General features: G+C 38.4%; 1 protein-coding gene across 3 annotated transcripts in view; it reads right to left on the bottom strand.

Moving 5' to 3' along the window:
- Positions 1–10,306: 10,306 nt before the first annotated feature.
- LOC127650135 (receptor-type tyrosine-protein phosphatase U-like) overlaps positions 10,307–14,195 on the bottom strand; it is a 298,945-nt gene continuing 295,056 nt past the window's right edge. For 2 of the 3 annotated variants that reach the window (XM_052135337.1, XM_052135336.1), the window contains 4 exons: positions 13,937–14,094; positions 12,022–12,157; positions 11,756–11,809; positions 10,307–11,505 (listed from right to left, as the gene is read on the bottom strand). In XM_052135337.1, coding sequence (XP_051991297.1) covers positions 11,485–11,505; positions 11,756–11,809; positions 12,022–12,157; positions 13,937–14,094 — 369 coding nt within the window. In that variant the 3' untranslated portion in view covers positions 10,307–11,484. Of the gene's footprint in view, positions 11,810–12,021; positions 12,158–13,936; positions 14,095–14,195 lie in introns of all 3 variants that reach the window. The other variant, XM_052135338.1, reaches the window with a different exon arrangement.

Raw genomic sequence — 14,195 nt, forward strand, 5'->3', positions numbered from 1 at the left:
TGGGAGCCGCGCCCTGACCCGAGGTACCAATCTTCAAGCTGTGAATGCTGTGTGGCAGAAGCAAGCGAGCGTGCCGGGGGGGCGGGTGGTTCATGGGGACGTACCCGGCGACCACCATCTCCAGCCGGGTCGTCCTCAATCCCGTGGGAAGAATGAGTGATGCGAGGGGCGGCTGAAGTGGCATTCACTTTGAAAAATGAAAGCCATGATCGCAACGTTGCCATGGTCATATTCTAGCAGTGATTGCATGAACCATTCACAAACGCTGCCTCAGTGTGATCGCTGCCCAGGCACTCGAGGTAGCGTCTATGACTGTCAGTTTTGGAGAGAAATTGACCGCATCCAGGAACTACACAGGGGCAGAAGGGTATCTTTAAAAAGACGCGTCCTGAAAAGGACGTTCAACGCCTGCTGTGTATAGTTCTTTTTTTAAATTAAACTCTTTTAGAGGGAAAATACTCTCTTTTAGAAGTGTGCACTCTTTTAACAGAAGCCCTGTCGAAGCGCCCAGGGGCGTGGACTGCACAGTGTGCAGAGAGGGAGAAAGCCGCTGGTAATGCGGCGTAGATCCAACAGCAATCTCTGCTATAGAGGTGAGTGGAACAGTAGTGAGAATCAGCTTGCTGCTGCACAACCGCTCGGCTCCAAAGAACAAATCTGACTGACAGACGCACGCCCGCTTCCCTTTATACCTGTATATCCGGGGGCGGGACATGCAAATTCTGTTTGCCAATTTCTCATTGGCCTTTTCTCAAGTTCAGAGGTACATGAGGCTCTCAAGAAAGACCCCTTGTGTCACTACATTCGACACAATGTTGAGTGAGTGACATAAGGGGAACTGCCCTGCTTGTCTAAATGAAACCGATGCTCAAACAGTCATTTAAGCATCACAAAATCTTTATTTGTTTCAGTTCCAAACATTCAATAGTACATATTACAGTAGTACTAAGAAAAAGTTTAAAGCCATTACCATTTGAACTGGCTGTTTTGATGCAGTGTGTTTTCTGATGTCAAACAAAGAATGTATAATCTAGTTAGTTAGGGTGACCATTCCTCCTCTTTTCAGACCTGAAGAAAAAATGTTTGGCAACGATTTCAAAATTGGCAAAAATGTCAACCGTTTGCCTTTGTCTACATATTGATGTGCTTTCTGCAGTTAGGACTATCATTCCTTCTGTGCATTTGATTCTGCACATCAGTTTTCCTAAATATTATGTGATTATGTGAGTTTGTAAAAAAAGATCTTTAGGGAAGAACACCTAGACACAGCAGGAGTACTGAAATGTGCAGTGTTGTAGTACAACAAGGATTTTGTATTTTTTTTCAATGGTAATGGATTTTTTCTGTTTCTTCTGTTATGTTAGGGTCGTGATAAAATAATGTCAATTATTTTACATGTTATTTTTATAAAATTAATCACACTAAATTAACACATTCATTTGTAATGCAATTATCAATTACCACTTTTGAGAGGTTTTAATGCTGTTTTAACTGTATAATTTGTTCTGTCTTGCCACTATTTAAAAATAATGTGGTGAGAACTGACGTGCTGAATAAACTGCTTTCATGACACTAAATAACTGTTGTGTATTTCCAAACAGAGCACATACTTTTTTGGAGAAATGTGAAAAATACATTAATAAATAGCTTTCAAAATCATGTTTTTATTATTATTTTCCCCTTCTAAAGAAATGTTATAAAACATGTTTTTAAATATAAAAGATTTGCACATAACTTGCTGTTTTATCAGTTTAGTAAACACACCCTTCTCTGTTTCCATATAATGTCAGAGATTACTCATATGGATGCTACAGCAGGCAATTCCCCAGCATGTCAACCTGTCCTCTACAAATCCTCTCTGACTGAGCTTTACAGAATTATAGCATCATGTCGGAGCTTATGAGAGATAGGTCATCAGGAGGAGAGGAAAAGAGCCAATATCCATTCGCAACTGTGGCACAGTACAGCAGGAGGTGTAGGGACATTCATTTTAAGGCCTTGGTGTCAATGAATAAGAGAGAATTAATTCATTGGTTTGTCTTTTTGCTGCATAAACAGAAATTGTTTTTTAAAACATCGATAATTTGGGGCCTCATTCAATTCAGCAGAGGAAATGTAGTACTTTCTTGAATAAGTTTGTTCAACTATGAACTTCAATATGTTAAGCAAATAATACATTTTCACACAGTTCAAGAATGAAGAAATTATTGTTCAAATAATGAGTAAATCTTAAAAAAAAAAAAATGCACATTATATGTGGAATCAACATGGTAATCAGTAAGGCAAATTTGCAACGAATTCTTTTGTAAGGGCTGAACTGACAAAGTGTGATGCACCAAATTAGCATTTTGCTAACAAGTTCTTTTGACTGCAGGAAGAAAGCAGATTAAATGTTTTTGAAGCAGTTTCAGTATAAAATGACACTAGAAACGAGCACAACATACAGTACTTTTTGATTTGTAGAATATTAGGTTTATTCAGTTTAAGTTTACTAAAAATGTTAATCTTAAATTTAAACAATTACATATACTCAGACCACTAAATGCAAGCCAAGCTTTGACTTCGTTCACCTAAAAATGAAAATTCTGCCATCATTTACTCACCCTCAGGTTGTTTTAAATCTGTATGACTTGTATGACACTGTTGCGCTTCAAAAAGTAAAACAAAAGCTCAATAAAAGTATTATTAACCCTCAAATGCATGTGTTTCACCAAACATTAATACATATCCAGGTCTTTTGTGACCTGGCCGGCAATTATATATATCACAAATGGGTCTACAAAATGTCCAGAAATTTTCAAAGATTTTCAAGACAATTAAAACAATAAACACATTTTGCTAAATCATATTACATGCTCCATTACATGTATTGCTGCATTTCAGAGGTGAAATGTCCACTGGGTGGCACTTAAAGTTAATGAATTTTTCTCCCACTCAGATTATGTTTTTAAGATTAATGCTCTATCAAGTTTAAAATCAACAAAACTGCCATGCCTTCCCCCAAACCTTAAACCTAACCAATAGTGTCAGAAAAGCAAATGTGTAATGAAAAACACAAAATCTGAAGTAACCATGTCATTTTGTGGTGGTTCTATGATACCTTCGGTTTAGATTTCGACACGCATGCTCTGCAGGACTCGTACCTTGGCATTCCGTGTTCAAAGTGCAACTCTCTATTAATTAAGCTATTACGCAACTTCACATCACATTGGAATGAGCTTGTAAATGTAGTTGATTATGTAATGCAAATGTTACAATGTATCGTCTTTCAAAATATGCATTCAATTGCATTATGTAACGAACAGGGTGAAGAATAAGTGTTTATGAACTTAAAACCTGCCATCTTTCTCATGATTTGTGTGGCAGGAAATACATGGCATTGTTGTTGCTGTGCCTAGTGTTCATTTCTCCTTGATGATATGTAGAATAAGGCACTTATTTAGCAAAAGTTTTTTACAGTAATGTGACTATGAGACCAGGTTAAATATGCATGTGTACACACATGGGATCCTGATAATTCACCGTTGTTGCGCAGAAAATCGACATCACACAGTTGTCATTTCTATGAATATAGTACTCGTTTGTCTCATTTACTCATTTGTTTCCTACACTGTTGGAATTGTTTTTTAATAAGCAGATTTCTAACATAGTGTGACGAGGAGGATGGCGTGGCTGGGACGTGATGGTGCACAGCTGGCGCTGAATAAGCTGATCAGCGGGAGAGCGAGATAAAGGGGAGCCGGAGGCACCAGTTTGAGAGAGAGAGATGCACGCGGCAATGCTGCATGTGTGTCTGTGTGTGTTTTATAGCTGTTCCCGCCTCCTCCTTGCCCATCCCTTATCCTGTTACATTGCTGCCGAACCCGGGAGGGAGGAGAGATGCACTATTACAGATTCCTGGCCACTGCCATCTGCCACGGGACGGAGGGGTCGCTGCCGGCCACCAAGAGCCGGAGGAACCGCTGCTTTAAAAAGCACCCCTACGACTTGTGAGTCATATTCTATGTCCTCTAAAGGCAATCGATCACTTTGTATGTTGGACAGACAAGAATTTGTCATTAAAAAGTCGTTATTCAGTCTCAAAACAAATTAATAGCATCAAACCACATTGGTTATTTTATGTCTTTGTGATCAAATGGCTTGACGTCACATCACAAGAACCATTTGTTTGGATCAACATAAGTAAATGATGACAACATTTTCATTTTTGGTTTAGCTATTCCTTTGACTGAAAGCGTAGGACCAATACTCAAATCCTGTGTCAAAATGTGTTGTTCAATTTAGACAAAAAAAAAAACAATATATATATATATATAGCCACAAGCAGCAATTGTCGGGGGCCAAGCACAACAATGACAAAAATAATTCGATTTGAGAGGAAAGATCCTGTGGAACCCTAAGCCTAACTCATACCCTTACCCTTACCCTATCTGGCTTAATCTCAGTAGCACTAAAGAACTACTAGTTATTATTCATGTGACTTACTCAAACATGTGGCTCAGGTGGTAGAGCGGATTGGCTACCAATCACAGGCCCACATGACTCCACATACCGAAGTGTCCTGAACCCCAAGTTGCTCCCAATGGCAGGCTAGCACCTTGCATGGCAGCTCTGCCATCATTGGTGTGACAATGTGAGTGTGGATGGGTGAATGGGACACAGTGTAAAGCGCTTTGGTTATCTCTAAGGTTAAGAAAAAGCGCTATATAAGTGTAGACCATTTACCAAACCCCAGATCACATCCTAACCCTAACTGCAAAAATGAGATTTTCTTAAGTTATAGCGCCCCCTAGTATATAAAAATGATGACATTTTGCATATGTCCTCGTTCTCTTGTCCATGTGTTTTACATTTGTTAAGTTTTAATTTTTTGGGACCATCCTGACAACTTTGGTGTCTCTAGGACTTAGCTTTTGCTGCCGATATACTTTAGGGAAGAAATAGAATAATTATAAGAAAATCTTAACATTTACAATAGGGTTCCAGCACCTTCAGTGCTTGGCCCCCTAAAAAAAATAAAATAAAAAAAAATAAGAATAATAAAATAGAATACAAGTTAACAAATAAATAAAATGAACTAAAAAAAACAGAACTTGACGCTTATGGATCCAGAAAGTTTCTCTTTCTAATATTTCATTATTAAATTCTTCAACATTGATGGTACTTTTATGACGTAAAGACAAATACATTTTAACTGTCTGATTATATCATTTCATTTTTTTTCTCTTGCAGTAGTTTTAGCAATGTTATGTTTATCTTTATATGCTTAGATGAGTTGTTTTAATTACATATATCTTCAGACAGGGATATGGCGGATCAAGTAATGCAAGATCAGATCTAATACTGTTTTTAGTTTGATGACAAATAAAATGGCTACACTGCTACACTACACGTATAATAAACAGAAACTCTTCTGCATGGGAAACACCACACATAAGCTTGCTTTGACATCTTTGACTATTTTTATCACTTAGAAGTAAAACATTGAAAATATTTAAAGCATTATTAATGTTTGTGTACAATGGATTTGAGTGCATTCATAGTAGTATACACAGAGGAAAGCATATAGTCACAATGTCAGTGTACAATTTTGTATAGTGAAATACACTAATCGGCCACAACATTAAAACCACCTGCCTAATATTGTGTAAGTCCCCCTCATAACGCCAAAACAGCACCAACCTGCATCTCAGTATAGCATTCAGAGATGATATTCTTCTCACCACAATTGTACAGAGTGGTTATCTGAGTTACTGTAGACTTTATCAGTTCAAACCAGTCTGGCCATTCTCTGTTGACCTCTCTCATCAACAACACATTTCTGACCACAGAACTGACGCTAACTAGATGTTTTTTTGTTTTTGGCACCATTCGGAGTAAATTCTAGAAATACTCAAACTAGCCCATCTGGTACCAACCACGTTGAGTAGAGTAGGTTTTCATTTTTTCATTTAGAATTATTTATTATTTGTGATTGCATATTAAAACAGAAGCCTTAGCCATTGTGATACATCATATCCTGACATCATGTCTCGTTGGCCATATTCATTGCATGGTCTTGAATTGCATGGTCATCAAAGTGTGCACACACCTTTAAAGGTGGAAGAAAGTGTAAGCAATGACTAAAGCAAAGCACATAATTCATTGAGTGCAAACCATGTGGAACATTGTGAAAGAATGTTCCCCCACAGTACATCAATGTTCATTTTAGTTGCCGCAGGAGGTGATGAAAGTTTGGCCGTGTAGATGAAGCTATTGTGTGAGAAGCAATAGAGTGTCCAGGTTCCTGTAATCACACTCAAACAAACACCATGTGCTGCTGCTTCCTTCCAAGACACACCATGGAGCTCAGTGCACTAGAAACCATCATTATTTTGGTTGTTTCTTAAAGCTTTAGTCAAATCAGACCTTCACACATCCATGAACACTGACTCAGAAAGGATTTGGTGGTCAACAAAGACAAACCTGAAGGAGTGAATCACATGAAAACATTTTCAGATCTCATTTCAGCATCAAGAAAATTAGGCATATTTTGTTCCATTAAGAAGAAAGAAATAGACTCGTTTCACTTTGAAAATGTGTCTCCAAACACCTGCATAATGTTAAATTCACATGCACACTTTCCGGTGGATTTTTAAGGCAAAAATGCATCCTCTGTAAATGGTAATTGTTCTTGTATTGTTGTAAAAAATTACTGGAATTTTTTTAATCATAAATTATGGTCAATACTAAACTCTATAAAACAACAACTAACATGTTGTATAAATACTTTACACATGTAAACAAGTCAAGTGTTTTTTATTGTTGTTCAACCATATACAGTTAGTACAGTACACAGTGAAATGAGACAGCCTCCAGGACCATGGTGCTACATAAAAACAACATAGGACAAACATTACATTTACATTTATGCATTTGGCAGACGCTTTTATCCAAAGCGACTTACAGTGCACTTATTACAGGGACAATCCCCCCCGGAGCAACCTGGAGTTAAGTGGCTTGCTCAAGGGCACAGTGGTGGTGGCTGTTGAACCAACGTCCTTCTGATTACCAGATTACCAGTTATGTGCTTAGACCACTACACCACCACCACCACTCCAAACACAGAACCACATGAGACTACACAACTAAATAACATACCTACATAAAATACCTATATATATATATATATATATATATATATATCTATATAAAGTGCACGTGCAAACGTGTGCAAAAAAATAAATTACTAAGAATGGACAATAGGCACAGTAAGGGACAGTGCCGCGCCGACCAGTACACAGTAGTGCAAAAAGATGACAGTTTCTAAAAACATAAACATAACATACTATGAGATGGTGTTCTATGCACATAGCAGTTACTGAGGTAGCAGACAGTTATAAAATGACAAAGTTAAAGTGCAACTCAGGACACGTGTGTGTGTGTGTGTGTGTGTGTGTGTGTGTGTGTGTAGTCCAGTCTCTGAGTATTGAGGAGTCTGACGGCTTGGGGGAAGAAGCTGTTAGCCCGAATGCTTCGGTACCTCTTGCCAGATGGCAGGAGGGTGAAGAGTTTGTGTGGGGTCGTCCACAATGCTGGTGGCTTTGCGGATACAGTGTTTTTTTGTAAATGTCTATGATGGAGGGAAGAGAGACCCCAATGATCTTCTCAGCTGTCCTCACTATCCTCTGCAGGGCTTTGCGGTCCGAAACGGTGCAAGTCCCAAACCAGGCAGTGATGCAGCTGCTCAGGATGCTCTCAATAGTCCCTCTGTAGAATGTAGTGAGGATGGTGGGTGGGAGATGTGCTTTCCTCAGCCTTCGAAGAAAGTAGAGACGCTGCTGGGCTTTCTTGGTAATAGAGCTGGTGTTGAGGGACCAGGTGAGGTTCTCCGCCAGGTGAACACCAAGAAATTTGGTGCTCTTGACGATCTCCACAGAGGAGTCGTTGATGTTCAGCAGAGAGCGGTCACTCTGTGCTCTCCTAAAGTCAACAACCATCTCTTTTGTTTTGTCGACATTCAGAGACAGGTTGTTGGCTCTACATCAGTCCTCTACATCTACCTCCTCTCTGTATGCTGACCTTGGGCAAGACACTGAACCCCAAGTTGTTTCAAAATATTTCAGTCAAGTATTTCAAAACTTTTGACCGATAGTGTATATATAATTTTTTTAAACAATTTCCCCCGGATTCCTGTAATGAAAATGTTTCAAATTATGGTAGTAAATATGACCAGATGTGCAAAAAACAGTGCAAAAGATCTCAATGGACATGAAAACATATGGATATTTTCTTTATGCAAAGTATAATTTGTTCCGATACATGTGCCATGGGTTGCCCCCTATTGCATGTGGGTTGGAGTATCAATAGATAATTGTTGTGTGATGAGCTGAGAGAAGTTTATTTGTATCAGAGTGTATCAGACAATTGTAAATAAACAGCATTGTGAGAAATAAGAATACGATCAATACACCAGTAAGAGTCATCCATTGTCAGCATTGAAAGCCACCGGCCTGTTCAGTGATTTGATAAAAAGCCCATTTAAGCATGTCTAATTAAATGATAAGACCAAATGAAATCACAAGTTGGATAGATTTGCTCCTTTTTTGCAGCCTGAATAACACCCTCATAGGCAGTGCATTGAAGCAAGACCTTGTGAGCCAATGAATAATCACAAACAAACACATCTACAGGCATGTCAGTAAGCGACAGCCACCACGTAAATTGATTTACCTTTAACATTGAAGCACTGATACGTGAGAGGCTAATTTGATTATATGATGCATCGTGACCCATCAAGTCTAAGCTTGTTATGAGACATTAGTACTTAAAAACAATAAGATATCTGAATCAACTAAAGTAAGGTTAACATGGAACAGAGAAATCATACAGAAGAGACTTATCGCAATACTGCAGCCTTATGAAAGGTATTATAATAATAGGATTAATAACCACAGTTCTCTGTCAAGTACCATCTGATAAATGGCCTGTATGAAAAATATGCTTTTAAAGAAAAAGCAAACCAACAAATTAGGTCGTGCTTATTATTCTAATTTCTGTTGTTGACATAATCAGTCACTCATAATTGCTACTCGAGGACAATGTTTTTGCTCAAATGTTGCTCTGTCATGGCTCAAAAGACTTCATGGAGTGTTAGGACTCATTTCTGTGTCAGATAAGTTTCTATACAGTAGAACTATACAATTAATGCAGATAGCAAAGCTCAGATAGTTTGGTCTTGGAAGACTTGTCTGAGAGAAATATTTGAGAAATATTCATACTAAAATCTTTGAAGTGTTTAAGATAGCACTAAAATAGTCAAGTCATATATTAATGCAAATGCAAGAACAATTTTTTTTTTGCTCTAACACCACAAGTCAAATAGAAATATCTCTGTAAGACAACAAAGACAAACGTCTCATGTGTGCTCTGATCACGGCTTCTGTAATCCCCAATAAGCCACAAACTCTAAATCATATCTTACCTTAGGATGTTTTCTTCGCAGTGAGCCATTTTATACTTGTCTGTTAGCATGTGTGGGTAAATAATCCAATGTTGTGTCTCAGATATCCAGAACAAAGTATGCAGTCCAGCAGAAAAAGCATGTCAAATTCTTCAGCAAAACGTGTTCTTGTCTACTGATAATGAAATGTTATAAAACAGCATCGCAATGCGTAGGATCTCAGCTTTCTAATGACACCTAGATTTAGCTTCTAGTCCACTCAGAGGCTGAGATATTCAACAAAACACAGTTGAAGTTGCACAAGATCACAAAATAAACTGAATGTCTATGGATGAACACATGGCGAGTGCTCAGCTACGTTAGAGCGCCATCTGCATTTCAGATCTGTATTTTGTCATGGAAGGTAATCGAGGGGAATAAAAATTCCTAGTACTTGCTAACATTTAGTGGACTAAAGTAACACTTTTTGAAGCGATATAGAGCAAACAGTGGTCTTACAAAGATAGCATAAAAATATATGGGGAGTTCTTTAAAATGAGACCAATATATTTACAATAAGTTCAATGTATATGTGTAAGTTGAGCTTTTAAATTTTAATGTGAAAAATTGCAGGTGGTGGCCAAAAAATGCAACAGATTTAAGTATTCACTTTCCATGTAATCTCATTGCTGCCTTGTAAAAAAAAGAGAGCTGATTGAGATATTTCAATTAGGGGGAAAAAAAGTGATTGAAAAATCAATGCCAAAAATGACAATGAGATATAGTCAACATTGGAATGTTTTATTCTTTCATGTTACATTTTTTATTTATTTTTATTAGAAAATAAAACACAGTGAATAAATACAAAGATAAAAAGCTATTTATTTGGTGAATGCCTCACATTAGTCCCATAGTAGCTTTTTCATTTATTTTCTTATATTTCGCTTTTTTACTGTGCGCCCAATCAGAGCGTGTACCCGGCATTAATATTCCAAAGCAGACGAGTCACAATGGATTGCAATGAAAGTGTAACAGGCATGCAGATCCATGAATGATCCACTTCTAATGCACACACACACACACACGCATACATGCAAACTTACACACATTCAAAAAATGAGTTGGCACATAAAAGACAACATCTAGAATTTTTTTGTTCTGTTTTGCAAAATATATATATTATATAGATACACACAAAAACAAGAAATAAACCCTAAAACCATCTTTGTTTCTGTTTCCATCCAAATATTAACATTTAGAGTTTGCACATCCTGATTTAAAGGTGAAGCATGTAATTTTTGCAACACTAGCGTCACCAAAAAGGAACAGACTAAAAATGAACTGCTTTCAGTCTTCAGTAAGCAAAAAAATGCAAGCTATTTGTTCCTTTGATAATTAAAGTGATTTATTAATGTATGCAAAAAAACTTTGTCTAAAATGCTGTGGTAGAAATCTTTATTCACTTTGCAAAGTTTGGTCAGTCCAATTTTCAAACAGGTGTTCCGAACACTGCCTCTGTCCGCCATTAGGTTGAACAAAGAGATAGTCCCGCTCCAAACTCACACCATTGGTTGAATCAATGTTGCTCTTTTGGGATGGATGCAATGGATGGATGGACAGAGCAATGTTTAGAAAGAGCCACTGAGCCACAGTGAGGCTCTTCAGAAAATCAACCAAGGAATGGCTTTCTTATAGTTGTCAATGCATATTTATCTTGAAAACGCTAAATATATAAACACTGAAAAAATTTCACACATCACCTTTAAGTATAAAATGAAAACAAAATCCCCATCAACCATCACATTCTCACATTTAAGTCCTTCCTAGTAAAATCAGCTGCATCATCACAGTAGATCGCACCATGTACAGAGTATAACAAACCACGTAATGTACAAACATAATATCACCCATTTTATCACTGTTGCTGTCGCATGGTTTTGTTAGGTTGCAACGTGTTTTCCTGCTTTGTGGCATATAGGGCAGACAGAGGCGGAACTCTGTGCCAGTCTCATGACCAAAGATGTATGTTGTCATCTTAACGTCATCAAATTTCATCAATGTCCTCAAATGTTTGGCAGGAATATCTGGCAAGAGGAACCAGAGGAGGAGAAAACATCAAAATGAAAAGTGCACATAGGACGATATACATTGAAGGTAAAAGAAATGTGCCAAGTTTTGCAGTCCCGCTCTTGACTAAGATGTGCATTCTCAATGGACAAAAGACAGGCTCGTTAAAACTGGCCAAGATTGGCCAAAGCGACAGGAAAAAGAGGAGGCGAGATGGAGAAAATGGAGCCAGTGTTGATCAAGTCATGAGCTCTGGTGTTATCTGACCTCAAAGCAGTCCAGGTAATCCAGAGCCAGCTCGTAGCAGAACCGGTACTGCTCCTGCAAACAACAGCAAGCTAGCATAAACTTCTTGCAACATTCACTTACACTCTATTGTATATACAGTACTTCATAATCTGACTAGATTTGCAAATTTTCAGAAATGCGTTTGCCCACACAATGACATGTTCAAAGGACCTATCAGCTTGTGCCATGCAGTGTCATTAATACTTCCACTAACAAGCAATTCTACAAAGGATTTACACACTAACCATAGACTCCACCATGTTGGGCTTGGAGTTCCGTAGAGTCTTGACAGCGTAAAACACGTCAACCATGTTGTGATGATGCACCATCTCCATTATCATAGTGCAAGCGCAAAAAGTGCCACTACGTCCACCACCATTCCTGGAAGACATACATACATACATACATTAGCTGCTCAGAGAAAGAAGCTGCTTGTAACTCATGAAGGAGAGAGATGGTGCAATACATTTTCACAGTTTATGCGGATTATTGTATTAGAGATGTCTGCAGGGGATTATTATGAAAGAGGCATATTTGTGCCACCAAGTGCTGCCAGGCATCTGCAAATTGTTTGAGCATGAAGGAATGGAGAAATGTCTGGGGAAAAGTCATGTAATAAAAATGTCACATCGCACTGAGCTAAGATCGTTTCCCTAAGGGCTGCTGATAGAGGAAGGGCACCCTCACACAGATGCTTTGAAGCCTGATACAGTGCAACTGCAATACACTCATTAATAGAGGGAAGACTGTGTTAAACTACAGACCAATACAGGTGGCAGTAGCCAGAGGCTAGAGCATTGAGAAGTCAAATTGAGGATAATGAAGACATAAATAAATAAATAAATAAAACAGAGATAAGCACTTTAAAAAGGTTTTCACTGTCCGGTGTCTTCAACTAGTGGCGCCTGCAGAAAAATGCACTATTCATAATACATCGATCAGTCACAACATTAAAAGCACTTGCCTAAAATTGCGTAGGTCCCCCTCGTGCTGCCAAAACAGCACCAACCAGCATCTCAGAATAACATTTCTTCTCATCACAATTGTACAGAGCTTCCATAGACTTTGTCAGTTCATCACAATTGTACAGAGCTTCCATAGACTTTGTCAGTTCATCACAATTGTATCTGAGTTTCCATAGACTTTGTCAGTTCGAACCAGTCTGGACATCTCAATTGACCTCTCTCATCAACAAGGCGTTTCCATCTGCAGAACTGCCGCTCACTGGAGTTTTTTAGTTTTTTTGCAACATTCGGAGTAAATTCTAGAGACTGTTGTGTGTGAAAATCATCAACAATCATCCATGCAATTATCTAAACAGCCCATCGTGTGGCATCAGTGCAGTCCATAAAATCATGCATAAACAGGTCAGGAGCTTCAGTTAATGTTCACATCAACCATCAGAATAGAGAACATTTTTTATCTCAAGGATTTTGACCGTGGCATGATTGTTGATGCCAGATGGTCTGGTTTGAGTATTTCTGTAACTGCTGATATCCTGGAATTTTTACACATAACAGTCCCTAAAATTTACTCCAAATGGTGCCAAAAACATCCAATAAGCAGTAGTTCTGTAGATGGAAACAACTTGTTGATGAGGGTGGCCAACAGAGAATGGCCAGACTGGTTCAAACTGACAAAGTCTACAGTAACTCAGATAACCACTCTGTACAATTGTGGTGAGAAGAATATCATCTCTAAATGCTATACTGAGATGTGGGTTGGTGCTGTTTTGTCAGCACAAGGGGGACCTACACAATATTAGGCAAGTGGTTTTAATGTTGTGGTAGATTGGTGTATAAGCACTTGCTTATTGCTTTTATTATTATTATTTTATTCTTTCTGTACTGAAAAACAGTGTCTGCACACTTTTTCAGCTGTCTTTTAATTTTTCTTTTACAGTGTATCATGCAAGTGGGTGTTCGCTGCAGTGCTCTTCTGGCGTGCTTTGTATACAGCGATTCTCTGGTTGGTGATTCTCTTCATAGTCATGGCCAGGTTTTTGAGTGTACCCAGAAATAAAATCTTGTTGGTACCCCTGTCCATGGCTAACTCTGAGGTGAGAACAGGAGCATCGGAGACCTTGATTTTATAATCAACACAAGAAAGTGTAATTGGCCTCCAAGTTGCATTTTGGAAACTGAGTTGTATTAGACTTACAGGCAGTGCACTATAGTACGACCGTCACCACATTCCTTCTGCCACTTCTGCACTTGTGCTAACAGGTTTAAGAAGGCCTGCTTGGAGTCTGGAATCTCACGATAAGCCGACCAGCGCAGGAACTGGAAATGTCGCACCACCAGATGACCTTCCTGCAACTGAATGATAATGACAGAGGGAGAATGAAAATGATTAAGAGACTGTTTAAGAAGAACAACAGATTTTTGAAAAATGTACTGCCATTTTCCATGAATAGGGA

The sequence above is a fragment of the Xyrauchen texanus genome, chromosome 10 (assembly GCF_025860055.1).
Source record: "Xyrauchen texanus isolate HMW12.3.18 chromosome 10, RBS_HiC_50CHRs, whole genome shotgun sequence".
Lineage (NCBI taxonomy): Eukaryota > Metazoa > Chordata > Actinopteri > Cypriniformes > Catostomidae > Xyrauchen > Xyrauchen texanus.